The sequence below is a fragment of the Sinohyriopsis cumingii genome, chromosome 11 (assembly GCF_028554795.1).
Source record: "Sinohyriopsis cumingii isolate HCF-2022 chromosome 11, ASM2855479v2, whole genome shotgun sequence".
NCBI classification, from domain to species: Eukaryota; Metazoa; Mollusca; class Bivalvia; order Unionida; family Unionidae; genus Sinohyriopsis; species Sinohyriopsis cumingii.
The window spans coordinates 31,114,757-31,129,409 of NC_142971.1; the positions used below are offsets into that span (position 1 = coordinate 31,114,757).

Consider the following 14,653-nt stretch of genomic DNA (forward strand, 5'->3'; position numbering starts at 1 on the left):
ATAGTGATGGTAACAGTGATGACATTGTCATCATTATCAACATAGTGATGGTAACAGTGATGACATTGTCATCATTATTAACATAGTGATGGTAACAGTGATGACATTGTCATCATTATCAACATAGTGATGGTAACAGTGATGACATTGTCATCATTATCAACATAGTGATGGTAACAGTGATGACATTGTCATCATTATCAACATAGTGATGGTAACAGTGATGACATTGTCATCATTATCAACATGGTGATGGTAACAGTGATGACATTGTCATCATTATCAACATAGTGATGGTAACAGTGAAGTCATTGTCATCATTATCAACATAGTGATGATAACAGTGATGAAAATGTTGATAATGTTGATGATGACATTGTCATCATTATTAACATAGTGATGGTAACCGTGATGACATTGTCATCATTATTAACATGGTGATGACATCAGTGGTGACATTGTCATCATTATCAACACAGTGATGGTAACAGTGATGACATTGTCAACATTATCAACATAGTGATGGTAACAGTGATGAGATTGTCATCATTATTAACATGGTGATGGCAGCAGTGAAAACATTGTCATCATTATCAACATAGTGATGGTAACTGATGTCATTGTCATCATTATCAGCATAGTGATGGTAACAGTGATGAAAATGTTGATAATGTTGATGATGACATTGTCATCATTATTAACATAGTGATGGTAACCGTGATGACATTGTCATTATTATTAACATGGTGATGACATCAGTGGTGACATTGTCATCATTATCAACATAGTGATGGTAACAGTGATGACATTGTCATCATTATCAACATAGTGATGGTAACAGTGATGACATTGTCATCATTATCACCATAGTGATGGTAACAGTGATGACATTGTCATCATTATCAACACAGTGATGGTAACAGTGATGACATTGTCAACATTATCAACATAGTGATGGTAACAGTGATGACATTGTCATCATTATTAACATGGTGATGACATCAGTGGTGACATTGTCATCATTATCAACATAGTGATGGTAACAGTTATGACATTGTCATCATTATCAACATAGTGATGGTAACAGTGATGACATTGTCATCATTATTAACATAGTGATGGTAACAGTGATGACATTGTCATCACTATCAACATAGTGATGGTAAAGTGATGACATTGTCATCATTATCAACACAGTGATGGTAACAGTGATGACATTGTCATCATTGTCAACATTTTGATGGTAACAGTGATGACATTGTCATCATTATCAACATGGTGATGGCAGCAGTGATGACATTGTCATCATTATCAACATAGTGATGGTAACAGTGATGACACTGTCATCATTATCAACATCAGAATTTTATGTTGTTGTTGTTCTAGGGTTTAACGTCATTTTTCAGCACAAGATAGGCTATACATGGCGGCCAGTATAACTGGTGGAGGAAGAACCCTGGAAAACCCAGGGAAGAACCACCGACCCACAAGAAGCTACTGCCAGACTTTCCCATGTACCCACGCTAGCTGAGCCTTGGACTCAAACCCATGCAGACAGAGGTGAGATGGCAGTGATCTGGAATGGTGAGTGCTTTAGACCACTCAGCCACTCAGGGCCCTGAATTTTATGTTGTTGTATTGTATAAAAGTGTTTGTTTGTCAGATACATTTGTTTTACAGTTTAAAGTTTTATTCCATATTCTGCAGTAGAACCATAGTTGGAAATATATTAATGGTATTAAATTGTTGGTCTTTTTATTTTCAGAATGTATTCCTGAAGACCAAAATCCTGATAACTATATTGCGTTGATCATCGTGTGTTCTGTCTTCCTGGTAGCCATAGTTACAGCATGTACTTTTTGTCTGATCCGGATAAGACATAATGGCATAGGTAGTGTTCCAAACATCGGTGAAAATGTATGCTTACAAAGAGTGGACTGAATACAGTATCTGTTTTTTTTTAACCATCTGCATATGATGAAAAGACAAGATTTTTGCACTAATAAAATATTTGAAAGTCATGAACATGTAATTTTATATAGATATCACTTTGATGGTGGTATTATCATCATAATGTTCAAGTTTATGTGCCTTTCTTGGCCATTAAGCTGTGTTTTAGTCATGTGACTTCAGATTAGCAAAGCATACACTATATATTGTAATAAATGTTAAGGGATAAGAGTACATAGATTACATTGTTGTAATAACAAACAGGTACAACATCTAATAAACTACCAAAATGTTGTCAACTTTGTCATTTTCTGTTGAAGTTCTAGACACAAGTAAAGTGAAATTGCCTGTTTATTTGGGCAATTTCATTTTGCTAGTCTCTAGAACTTCAACAGAAAATGACAAAGGTACATGAAAACATATGCAGAGTTTGCTTCACAGTGTTCATAATGTTCATATGTGCATGCCATAATGTTCGTATGTGCAGACCATGGTGTTTGTATGTTCAGACCATAGTGTTTATATGTTCAGACCATAGTGTCTATATATTTAGACCATAATGTTTATATGTTCAGACCATAGTGTTTATATGTTCAGACCATAGTGTTTATATGTTCAGACCATTGTTTGTATGTGCATACCATATTGTTCATATGTTCAGACCATAGTGTTCATATGTGCATACCATAATGATTATATGTTCAGACCATATAGTTTCTATGTTCAGACCATAGTGCTTATATGTTCCAAACATAGTGTTCATATGTTCAGACCATAATGTTCATATGTTCCGACCATAGTGTTTGTATGTTCAGACCATAGTTGTCATCTGTTCCGACCATAGTGTTCATATTTTCAGACCATAGTGGTCATCTGTTCCGACCATAGTGTTTATATGTTCCAACCATAGTGGTCCTATGTCCAGACCATAGTGCTCATTTGTTCCAACCATAGTGGTCCTCTGTCCTCTGTTCACACCATAGTGGTCATCTGTTCCAACCATAATGGTCATCTATTCAGACCATCATGGTCATTTGTTCAAACCATAGTGGTCCCTGATGTTATGGATGTATAACATAAAATATCTAATGGATATTTAGGCTCAAAAAGTACAAGTGAAACTTTAGCCTTGATAAACTTTTGGTAAAGTTTTGTAAACTAAAATAAATTGCTTGTTTTAGTTGAACTGATTAACTGTGTGTAAGTGCAACAATGTAATCTATCAATTCAAATTAATTACAATGTATCATTTCTTCTGTACTTTTTTTAAAATGTCATATGGCCAGAGTACATGATGTAATGACCAAGAAAGAATACAAACACACTTATCTTGACCTCAGGTTTCTCAAGAACCCATGTATGTCGAGCGTTTTGGTCCAGTCCTGAAAAAATCCTTCTTTGTTATGCTAATTTTTCCCCGCTTATCTCGACCCCTGTTAAGTCAATAACCTCATTGTATTGGGCATAAGTTTCGGTCCAAAGCAACACAGACCCGCTTAATTCAACAAAATCCAACTTTTAATGTCCATCTCAGAGGAATTTTGCAAGAAAAATGATCTGGCATTTCAGCTATTAACAATACCTAGTACCGGCAAGGAGGGAAAAAAGTCGGTACAAGACCAAATTTTACCGATACAAATGGTAATCATCCAGTCTCATCAATGCATGGTTTATCACTTGCATAGTGGAGAAAATTATCTTGTAAACAATACTTTAGAGTAAGGAAATTGAATGAATGTGTTTCTGACCTTTGAAGAAGATGTGTTCAAAATGGACATTATCACATGTCAACAACACGACAATATAGTTCATCCCACACAGCATTGTAGATTTGATCTTATCTGTAACTTGGAAAATTCTCAGGTTAACATCATTAAATGTAGCTAAAAAACTTAATTTGATTTACACAATATATTTAAAATGGATTCATTAATAAAGTGTTTCCTTGCATGGTGCAAGTGTAAGCATTCAACTTCAGGATGGCTACATCATGTGACTCACAATAATCTTTAAAAAGAAACCTGCAAAATTCCAAACCAAGTTGGTCCCCCCTCCCTTCCAGAAACACTTGGTTGTTAATTTATTTTGAACAAGCATAAATAAAAGCACCAATAGTATTGTAAAAGTAAATAGTACACAGTATATTTTTAAATAAAGTCGATCGCAGTGCGATGATTACATATTCTTCAACACAAACAGAATGAAGCAGAAAGTGACTGATAGAATTAACAAATATGAAACAAAAAGTGGAGTGCTTTCATTTGTATTGTTTTTATCTTGCATATCAAAGTCTCGCAACCCATCAAAAATTCTGATGCTGTGTTCTTGCAGATGGTCACTAATCCAAGTCAGGAAGGATATGGGACTATAACTGTATTAATGGAATAAGTTGGTTTCATACAGAATTTGATGTTGAGACAGTTAACTTTAGAGACTTGAAACACATTTTACAGTTTGTTGGTACATTGAATACTGACAGCCTTATCTTTTTCTGGAGGGGCCCCGAGTGGCCGAGTGGTCTAAAGCGCTCACTGTTATGGATCACTGCCATCTCACCTCTGTCTGCGTGAGTTTGAGTCTCAGGCTCGGTGAATGTGGTTATGTGAGAATGCCTGCCAGTTCGTGTCTCAGTCTCGGTGAATGTGGTTACGTGAGAATGCCTGCCAGTAGCTTCTCATGGGTCGGTGGTCCTTCACTAAATTTTCTAGGGTTCTTCCTCCACCAATTATACTGGCCGCCATGTATAGCCTATCTTGTGCTGAAAAATGGCGTTAAACCCTACAACAACAAAAAATCTATTTTCCGGTACAGAGGCGAATTTTATCAGTAAAAACTGGCATATGCTGGTGTAAAGGAACCTCTGACGATCAACAAAAATGATTGATTTTCATGCACAGTATTGGTTAGTTACATTTTGCTACTAGTCACAAGTCAACTCTAACAAAAGAAAATACTTTTAAAAATAATTGTAGTCCTACATGTACTTAAATTGGCCTAGATTTTGGACAACATGAGAAAATAATGGTCTTGCTGAGGCTACCAAAGGGATGAGGCTTTTCACAGGGAAATACAAGCAATTTAAACCACAGACATTGTTGCAATAACTTAAGTGTTGTAAAAATATGTGACTTGTTACTTAATCTCATTTAAAAGACCTCCAATCTTATTTTTTCTGAAATCAGGCATGATTGAATTTTTTTAAAATGTACATTAGAAATGCCATTTGTTTTTAAAAACAAAACTCCTCATTTTTGGTACTTCACATGCATAATCATTGTTCTGCAGTAGATTTTTCAACTAAACCCTGATATCTCGGAACCCAATTATGTCGACGATTATTTGACACCCCCAACATAATCAAGATAACTGGATTTGACTGTATAATTCTTGAGTTTTTGCATTTAGCTCTGTTTCTCTGACACTACTGTATGTAGATGGGTGTACTTGGAGGGTACTACTGACCACAGTATGTCACAGTGACCTAATTTTTCACACCCAAGCCATCCATAAGGCAGTCTGTATGTGTGTTACAAAGTTGTTTTTTGAACACAAGTTGTCCACTGTCTATAGTTACCAAACATTGTTGATTGCTTGCTTTTGGGCTAAGGAAGAACCCTGTTAGTTTTGGGGTCAGTGTGACTGAAGAAGAATAATGATTTTTATGCAGTAATTAAAATTTTTCACCATCTGTATTTACCAAACTTTGAGGATACCTCGCACTTGGAATGAGGAAAAACACTATTTGTTCTGTGGTCAAAATGTCAAAGATAAGGCCACTGTGACTGAATGAAAACAAAATTGGTTTCTGCAAAATAATTCAAGTTGTTCACCATCTACAGTTACCAGACTTTTTGGATAGTTTGCATCTGAGTAAGAAAAACTAACACAGTCAATTTTGTGGTCGAAAGGTCACTATGACTGAAAGAAAAAAATGGTTTACATACTGTAATTTGTGTTCTCCACCATTTGTACATGCCAAGCTGTGTAAATAGATTCTTAGTAGAGTAAGGAAGAATCCAGTCAACATTTAGTTGAAAAGATCAAAGGTCTAGGTCACTGACTGGAAAACAAGAATGGTTTATGCGCATTAACATTGTTTCATCATTATTACATAACTCAACCAAACTTTGATTATGACTTGCTCTTAGGGTGAGGAAAAACCATGTTGATCTTAGAGTGAAATGGTCATGGTCACTGTGACAGAATCAAGAAAAATGGTTTCTGTATCACATACCTGGACCAAACATTGGAGGATGACTTGCACTTAGGGTAAAGAAAATCCTATTTGTTTAGGGTTTAAAAGGTCAAAGGTCATGGAACTGAAAAGAATAAAATAGTTTATGCACGAAACTGTCCATTCATTGAGGATTTCAAAACATGGGGCAGATATGTACTGTTTTGTTCACAGTACTTTTCGTTAAATCTAGGTTTTTCTAATACTGTTGTTCATAGTCATGAAACTTAATGGGTTTATTCTTCTCACCATAGTCAAAAGTAGAAGATGGTGACTAACTTTTTTTATGTGAGTTGTTTTCCTTTGTGAGCAAAAATAGGTCTACTTATTCACCAGTTATGTTAAATGTTTGTTGTAATGACCTTGTATATACAGCCATGAAACCAGATAGGTATATTTTTCTGGGAAGGTACTACTCACCATGGCAATTTTTTTTCTCCAAAGTTGACAGAGTTTCCAGGTTGCAGCAATTACATTAAGGTTTGGGTTTTTTCATTGAATTTAGCTCAGGTTCTTTGACACCCATTATGAAAATAATATATTAATGCTCATATTCATCACAATTTACAAAATTTATAAAAGTCAGTGTGTTCAGGACAAGCTGACGAAAATTGAATTTGCTCTTAGAAAGTATGAGCTTGCCCCAGATATAATATCCCAATTAGAGTAAAACAATAAGACAAAATAAGGTATTTCTTTAAGGAAATCCCATTATTTTTGCTGAAACTGTTGCTTCCTTTGCATATCTGTTGGCACCTTACAACCATATGTCAGTAGTTAATGTTATCAAAAAATGTATTTGTAAGTAATACATGTAAATAATACATGTAGATATGTAAGTTAGAAGTAGTTCAAATGCAGACATAGAAGAGCGAAAGGAGACATGCATGTATATAGACAGATAAAGGGATAGGTAGAAAATAGTTTGAGAGAGAGAGGGAGGGGGAATTAAAGCAAGACTGTTTGTAATGATTTATTTATAGTCACAGCTCAAGGATTTGTGATCACATTATTTTATCCATTTCTTTTACATTTATCAAATAATCGCCATCAAATCAGCAACATGCCTCAAAATATTGGAGAGTGTTTTTGTCCATTTAATAGTTTTCCAAGCAGTATGTATCGCGTCTCCTTTATCAAGAAGTATATATCAAGTCTCCTGTAATTATTAGGTAAACAACATATCATAAACACTGCCTTTGGATGCTACATTTGACAAATATAATCATGCTTTGAATGAAATCTTCCTGGTAACTAGTCGTTAGAGATGAGTGGCTTTTATTTCCAAACACACACCTGTCAAAGAAACCTGATGAGTTGTACTTGCAGCACTTAACTCCTACTCACCATAAAAATGTTGATTTACATCAAAACTTTTGAAAATCTTGGAAAAACTGCCTGAGGCTATCTTAGAACCTGAAAGTTGGCAAATCTGCGATTTATACAAATATTAGATTACAATGTAACTGATAAGTTAAAATATAAGTATTTATTTATTTGGCAAATCTTGCTTTATATTGTAAATTTTCTTATTATCATGTCTTCTGCATGAGAAAATGTGAGACTGACCTTGACATTGACTAAAAGAGATGAAAGAAGCTATAGCCGGGCATGTAGAAGGATGTACTACATATAAATGCTAAACAAAGGTGTTGCTATATGTATTGTGGTGAGATCGCAGGGTATAAAACTTGCAGAACATAAAGCATTTTGAATTGAACATGAACCCTTGTTGCTAAATTAGCTAGCACAGAGAAACACTGACATTTGAAAAAAAATTGTTTATCTTGTACCCGCCTCTCCAATTTGTGGACTTGCCTGCAGGATAGTGCCTTGCAAATTTGAGCTTGCCCAAACCAAATTTGAGCTTGTCCTGGGAGTCATGCAAGTGGATTTGTAAGTCCTTGTGTAAGTGCGAAGGATTTTATTTGCAAATTAGACAATTTTTAATTATCAATGAAGCATACTTCACTTGTCTCTGAAATGTGAGTCATTCACTTACTACACTTATATGTGAGAGAAGTGAAATCAATTTCTACTAAATTTAATGAATTTTGGTTTTTAAAATAATGCCATCTCCTTAGCATGACCGGAAATTATGTCTTTAATTCAAGCTATCAGTTTCATAGAAAGTATCCACGGAAACAGGTATCAGTAAATTCCAACCTTCAAATAGCATTAAACACTTACATTTAAATGACATTTTGTGGAACGTTGCAAACACATTAGCTTACTGCTTTTGCATTTCTTTGTCAATAAAAAGGTTGCAAGGGACACCCCACCCCCATCTGCTTAGCTTGCACTGCATATGTACTATTTGTTGTCTTTGGCACTGACAAGGTATGGAAGTTAGTGGAAAGTTACCATGCCTATGAGGGCCAGGAAGAAGGGATCTGCTTCTTCCTGTTCATCACTGGAAGACCCCCTTCATTCCATAGTAATTTCCAGTTTAGGGACATTACTAGCTTCTGTTAGAGATGGGTCCATGGCTCTTTCCAGGATAGGGAAGGTGCCTACTTTTGCAAGGGTGGGATCACTGAAACATTGTCAGTTCCCACAAGATGGAGATTCTGTGTACTTTCTGCTGGAGGTAAACTGCTAGGACCCCCAGCACAAGGAAAATGTGTTTTCATTTAGACCCCAAACAAAGATAGGTCTACGTCATCTGATGGGTCATTACTGCTCTGGTCGCCTAGTGGTTAAAGCCTCTGCCTTGAAAGCGGGAGATTGTTGGTTTGAACCCCAGCCGAGTCATACCAAAGACTTACAAAAATGGTACTAACAGCTGCCTTGCTTGGCACTCAGCATTAAGAGGTTAGTGTTAGGCCTGGTTGTGTTAGTGTTAGTGTTAGGACTGGTCGGCCTGGTGTCAGGATAATGTGACTGGGTGGGACATCATGCTACAAGTCTGCGGCATGATGCCCCAGTGCTAGACATCACTATAAACTGCCACACTGCAGACATTGTAGTGATTTGACTGAAATTGTCTTAAAGCTACATTAAAAAGGTCATTACCTAGTGACTTGGAAGTGAATGCTGGGCACCAAACACTAGGTAATCAGTTCCCAGTGACCTCAGCCCCCATCATTAGGTGCCCAGTGCTCACTGCCAGGTGGTGATTGGTAGTAATCTCATGTTTTTAGTCTCTGGATATCGCCAAGCCCTGGACTCTGAACACTGAGTGTCAGACACTAGACACTGAACTGTGGTTACCAGACAGGTCTTTTGGACCAGACACTATGTTTTTGATTACTGGTCTTGGGGAAAGTTATTGCTTTGATAACCCCTGTTTCTCTGTGTTTCATTTCAGTCCCATTCGGAACAGGCTGTGAACTTTGATGACCAATAATGTGGAAGGATTGGGTCAACACCTCTTCTTTCTCAGGGTTTCTCCTCAGCCCATGTGAAAAATGAGGACTTAAACCGCCCAGTGGTGAGTCAGTTATGTCTTCTTTTTCAACCGTGATATCATGGATGATGTTACTATGGCACAGAGGATCATTTGACCAGGCATATTGTAGATCATGCCCACCTCCTCTAGACATGTTATCAAGGGGGGGGGGGCTGCCACCCACAGCCTCCTCTTTCAAAGGAAATCATCAGCTCCCTATCAGCTTCCTTCTCCAGGGAGAGGGGAACACTGGGTTAGTCCTGTATTCCCCTCCCAAAAGAAAATCAAGATGAGATGATGGAACACGAGTCATAAAGTCCCCTTCTCCAAAATGAGAGAGAAGATGAAATAGTCCTGCATCACCCTGAGAGCAAAGAGAGGGCAGTAAACAATTTTGGTTGATACAAGTAAGTTCCAAGGAAAATGAGTCATGTCATTTCATCTCTTTTGAGGTCTCTCTCCCACCCTGCACATCAGTTGATGGAAGTGGAGTAAATTTGCACCTTTAACAAAGCAGTGGTAAACTTCTTGCCACCACCGTCCCCCAGATCTGTGTCCAGAACTCGTGGGATTGTTGGATGCTTGAATCCTCTACAGTTTGGAGAGGATCTCCAAGGCATAGCCTAATTAGGATCTACTGCTACTCCCATACTCAGTGATGGTGAGGGAGCTGACAAAGACGTTGTCTCTGTGTCAAGAGGTGGCCATATAGCAGAAGGTGTGGTCTGTCCCCTTTTTAATGATTTGATCCCTGGTTTTCTCCTCCAGCTACAGAATCTATTTGCCTGCTTGGCCCCTTAAACCCCTGACTGGAACTCAGTTGCTTCCCAGGTGGGAATTTTGCTGGGACTTAGCACTATATCAGTAGTTTGTCTCAAGAGGCTTTGAAGACTTAGTCACTAGTTGCCATAACCTTGCATTCTGATTGAAACTGAAGACTTAGTCACTAGTTGCCATAACCTTGCATTCTGATTGAAACTGAAGACTTAGTCACTAGTTGCCATAACCTTGCATTCTGATCTTTTTCGGGCTGCCACCTTCAGTCTTTTGAAGGAGGAATCATAATCTACAGCTTTGTTGCAGAGATTGTTGGAGGTCGTTCCTAAGACACCAAGGCATGCTGTCAGTATCCATGGTACTCTTTGCAGAGCTTCTTAATTAACATTCATGGTGATACACCTTTTATACCACAAAGGTTTTTCTGGTGCACTACAAAAGCCTTTTTCCAGCCACACCTCTTGATCCAGAGATGTTATTCAGAGGGCTAATACCTACAATGGCTTCACAAGACTTGATGGATTAGCAGTGCCATTGCCTAGCTATGGTATCAGGCTCTTCAGAATTGGCAAAGAAATACCTATGTCCCAAAAGGTCCTTGCCTCTCCCTTCTAAATGTTTTTAGCAGGAGCCCTCAAGAAAAATTGTCAGACTCAGCTTAAACTCCTTTCCACTCATCTTTATGATGACAAGTTGGTTGGATGATGGCACATCCCTCCCCCATCCCTAAGGAGGGAGACAATTGTCCCTTGGGATTTATAATCCTCTTGTGCCATGTTTCCATCTTCTCATTGTCATAGTAGGTGCTAAACTGAGCCATTGTTCAGAGGCTTGGTTAGACCTTGCTTATAATGTATGGGTCTTTTGCAAAATAAAGCAGCATTACTGTCTTCATTTTCAGAACTCTGCATCTATTTCAAGGACCCACATTTGTTTCCATGGGTATCTCTGTACACTCTTCAGGGAAAGGGTATAGTAGAGAAGGTGATGAACATCCAAAGTCCAGGTTTCTGGTCTCAAATCTTCCTTATTTCAAAGAAGGAGGAAAGTTTTGACTCATTATTGACCTTTCCCCCATTCAACAAGTTTCTTCTGGAAGAACATTTCAGGATGGAGACATACACCCCCCCATTTTGAATGCCTTAGGGCAGAATGACTGTCAGCAGTATCCATACATTTCTGGGACACCTATCTTTCCATCTCCAACATACAGCTCCATACAGATCTTTCACTTTTGGGTTCTTCCATTCCATCTAGTTTCTGTAATATCTTATTTGAAACCTTAGGGGTTGCAGTTATCCAGTACTTTGATGAATGATTAATGAACATGATCCTCACTCAGATGTGCTCTTCTGAAGGATATTTCTTTCTTTTGGAGACAGTTACTCATCTAGGCCTAATCCCCAGTTGGGAGATATGGTCATAAATTTTCAACCCCCCCTTCTAGGAACATTCTGTGTTTCTCACAACAGAATCTCACAAAATACTTTCTCTCATAGGAAGACTTGATGAGAAGACTGTTGTCTGCTCACATATCCCTCTCTTTCTTTCCTTGGGACTCTGAATGCAGCAGTGAACTTTGTTTTCTAGGAAGGCTTCATTTCACAGACATGTTGATCTAGAAACTATTGGGGTAGAGAGTATTTGGATCGAAGTAACCCTTGCCCAATCAAAGTCAATACTCTTATGTTCAGTTTACAGGCCACCTACTTCCACAGCTGATTACATTGATAGACTGAGGTTCAGATTCAAAAAGCTTTACTAAAGGAAGATTTAGAAACTATCATATTAGGTGATTTTAACATTGACTATATGAAAACTCCACCATTAACATGGATAAGTAGCTTTGAAACTTACAACTTTACTCAATTAATTAACACTAGAGTAACGGATAAAAGTGCTACTATCATTGATCATGTCTATACTAATAAACCTTAAAACATAAGTGAAATTAATGTGCCATTGTATGCACTGAGTGACCACTACCCAGTCTGTATAACTAGACATGTTCCGAAATCATCTAAAAATGGCCAACACATTGAAATACAATACAGGGACTTCAAACAGTTTGATGAGGAAATGTTCTTAAATGATTTAGTTTACAAATGCTTCCAATCAGTCTGCAATATAGCTGATGTCAACACTGCCTTAGACAAATGGTATCAGATGTTCAATGCAGCCTTAGACAAGCATGCCCCAATTAAAACAAAAAGGGTTAAACACCAAATTACACCCACATGGATTACCCCTGAGATCAATGAGGCTAGGCACCTAAGAGATAATTTCCACAAGAAAAAGACATGAAAAGCTATAGAAAGTGAAGGAATAAAACTAAGCACTTGATAGATAAGGCAAAAGAGAACTACTATAAACAAGCTATTAATGAAAGTAAGAGTACCAAAACATTGGGTACAAGAATTGCTGTCCCAGTCTATAGAGTATAAGATTCATGAGGATTATTCAATGGGTACAAGAATTGCTGTCCCAGTCTATAGAGTATAAGATTCATGAGGATTATTCAATGGGTACAAGAATTGCTGTCCCAGTCTATAGAGTATAAGATTCATGAGGATTATTCAATGGGTACAAGAATTGCTGTCCCAGTCTATGGAGTATAAGATTCATGAGGATTATTCAATGGGTACAAGAATTGCTGTCCCAGTCTATGGAGTATAAGATTGATGAGGATTATTCAATGGGTACAAGAATTGCTGTCCCAGTCTGTAGAGTATAAGATTCATGAGGATTATTCAGTGGGTACAAGAATTGATGTCCCAGTCTATGGAGTATAAGATTCATGAGGATTATTCAGTGGGTACAAGAATTGCTGTCCCAGTCTATAGAGTATAAGATTCATGAAGATTATTCAAATTGCATCTTGCCTCTTAGTGTTGAATCTGTTTTTATTAATGAGAGGAGACAAGTAGGAGAGCAAGGGATCAGGTGACAAGAGAGAGAGAGAGTGTTAGAGAAGGAATGAAAAGAAAAATCTCAAACAAATTCAAAGAAGCAATACTTTATATATTTAATCACATTTTTAATCCCATATTGAACATGTTACAGAAATATGACATTCATCTAACTTATGTCGGAACGTAACATTTTAATTTTTAAAATGTAAGGTTAAATGTATAGTCACCTCTGTTTGAGCTAGGCACAAGCACACATTTTAATAACATTAGAGAGTCTCTAAAGTTTTCTGCAAAATATAGTCGTTGCTAGACTCCTGAAATATTTACACTTGGCAGTACTCAGTCATTTTATAAGAGCGAGTCTTTTGGATCCTTTCATGGAGCTTGAAATTCCCATTACAAGGAAAACTTTTTAATGAGTTCCGGTCTCTCAGAAGGCAGTTATTTGATGCCTGATCTACCCTTCACTTGATCCGGCAGGTAGTGGATTTATCTTACTTGTTATTGCATTGCTTTATTTTTTGCTGTGCTGGCACTAGTTACAAATCCGAGGAGATTATTTCCACCTCCAAATAGTAATTGTGGTCTGTAATAATAATAAAAGAAATGATCCCAGTTTGATTCCCTATTCAACTTCCAACAATCAGAATTATTGTTCTTTGACATGGAACAAGACTGAAGGGACACTAGGTTGAGGAGGGAAAAGGAAACTGAACAACAACAGATAGTAAAGTATAATTTTAAAAAATAAGAATAATTTTACTCCCCCCAAAAAACACATTTTTATAGCAGTAATACATTACCTGCTGTTAATGCATTGCTGACTTGCCAACCCAGTGGAAGTCTGATGGCTTAAGATAACGTCAGCATACCATACCATTCAGTAGGGAACTCTACTTTAAATTGGAGGATGACTTGACAACTTGTTTGGCTGATATAACTGGGCCTGAAGCATAAATGTTCTACATCTGAATCAACACTGATCAAAGGTAAAATGAAAAGAAAGTGGAGTGAGATCATCAAAAGGCAACTTTCATGTCATCCCAAGAAGAATTGAGAATTAAAAAGGCCCAAGATGCATTGGTAGCCTTGACCTCGGAGGCTTTTGTCAAAGAAAGGTTTCTCTCAGAGACATGATGTCTGCTGAAAATATCGCCATGGAAGAAAAAGATGCCTGCAAGCCCTTCCTTTCTGTTTTAGAGTTCTTTTTTCTCTGAATGTTGCCTTTAAAATATGGTATATGCTGAAATAAAATTCAGGATTATTAGCTCCACTGTTTGAAAAACAGATTAAGCCTGTGTAGTTATGACATCAGGAGTCCACTTAAATTTTGAGTAGGACATGTTTTTCTTTGTGCATTAACCTTTTAATGGGGTTCATACTTTTGCT

General features: G+C 37.3%; 1 protein-coding gene across 5 annotated transcripts in view; it reads left to right on the plus strand.

The window, feature by feature from the left end:
- Window positions 1-14,653, plus strand: part of LOC149787850 (uncharacterized) — a 200,622-nt gene that overhangs the window by 180,705 nt on the left and 5,264 nt on the right. For 4 of the 5 annotated variants that reach the window (XM_089974069.1, XM_089974071.1, XM_089974070.1 and 1 more), the window contains one exon: window positions 1,766-1,891. In XM_089974069.1, the coding sequence (XP_089830195.1) occupies window positions 1,766-1,891 (126 nt within the window). Of the gene's footprint in view, window positions 1-1,765; window positions 2,022-14,653 lie in introns of those variants that run through there. The other variant, XM_089974074.1, reaches the window with a different exon arrangement.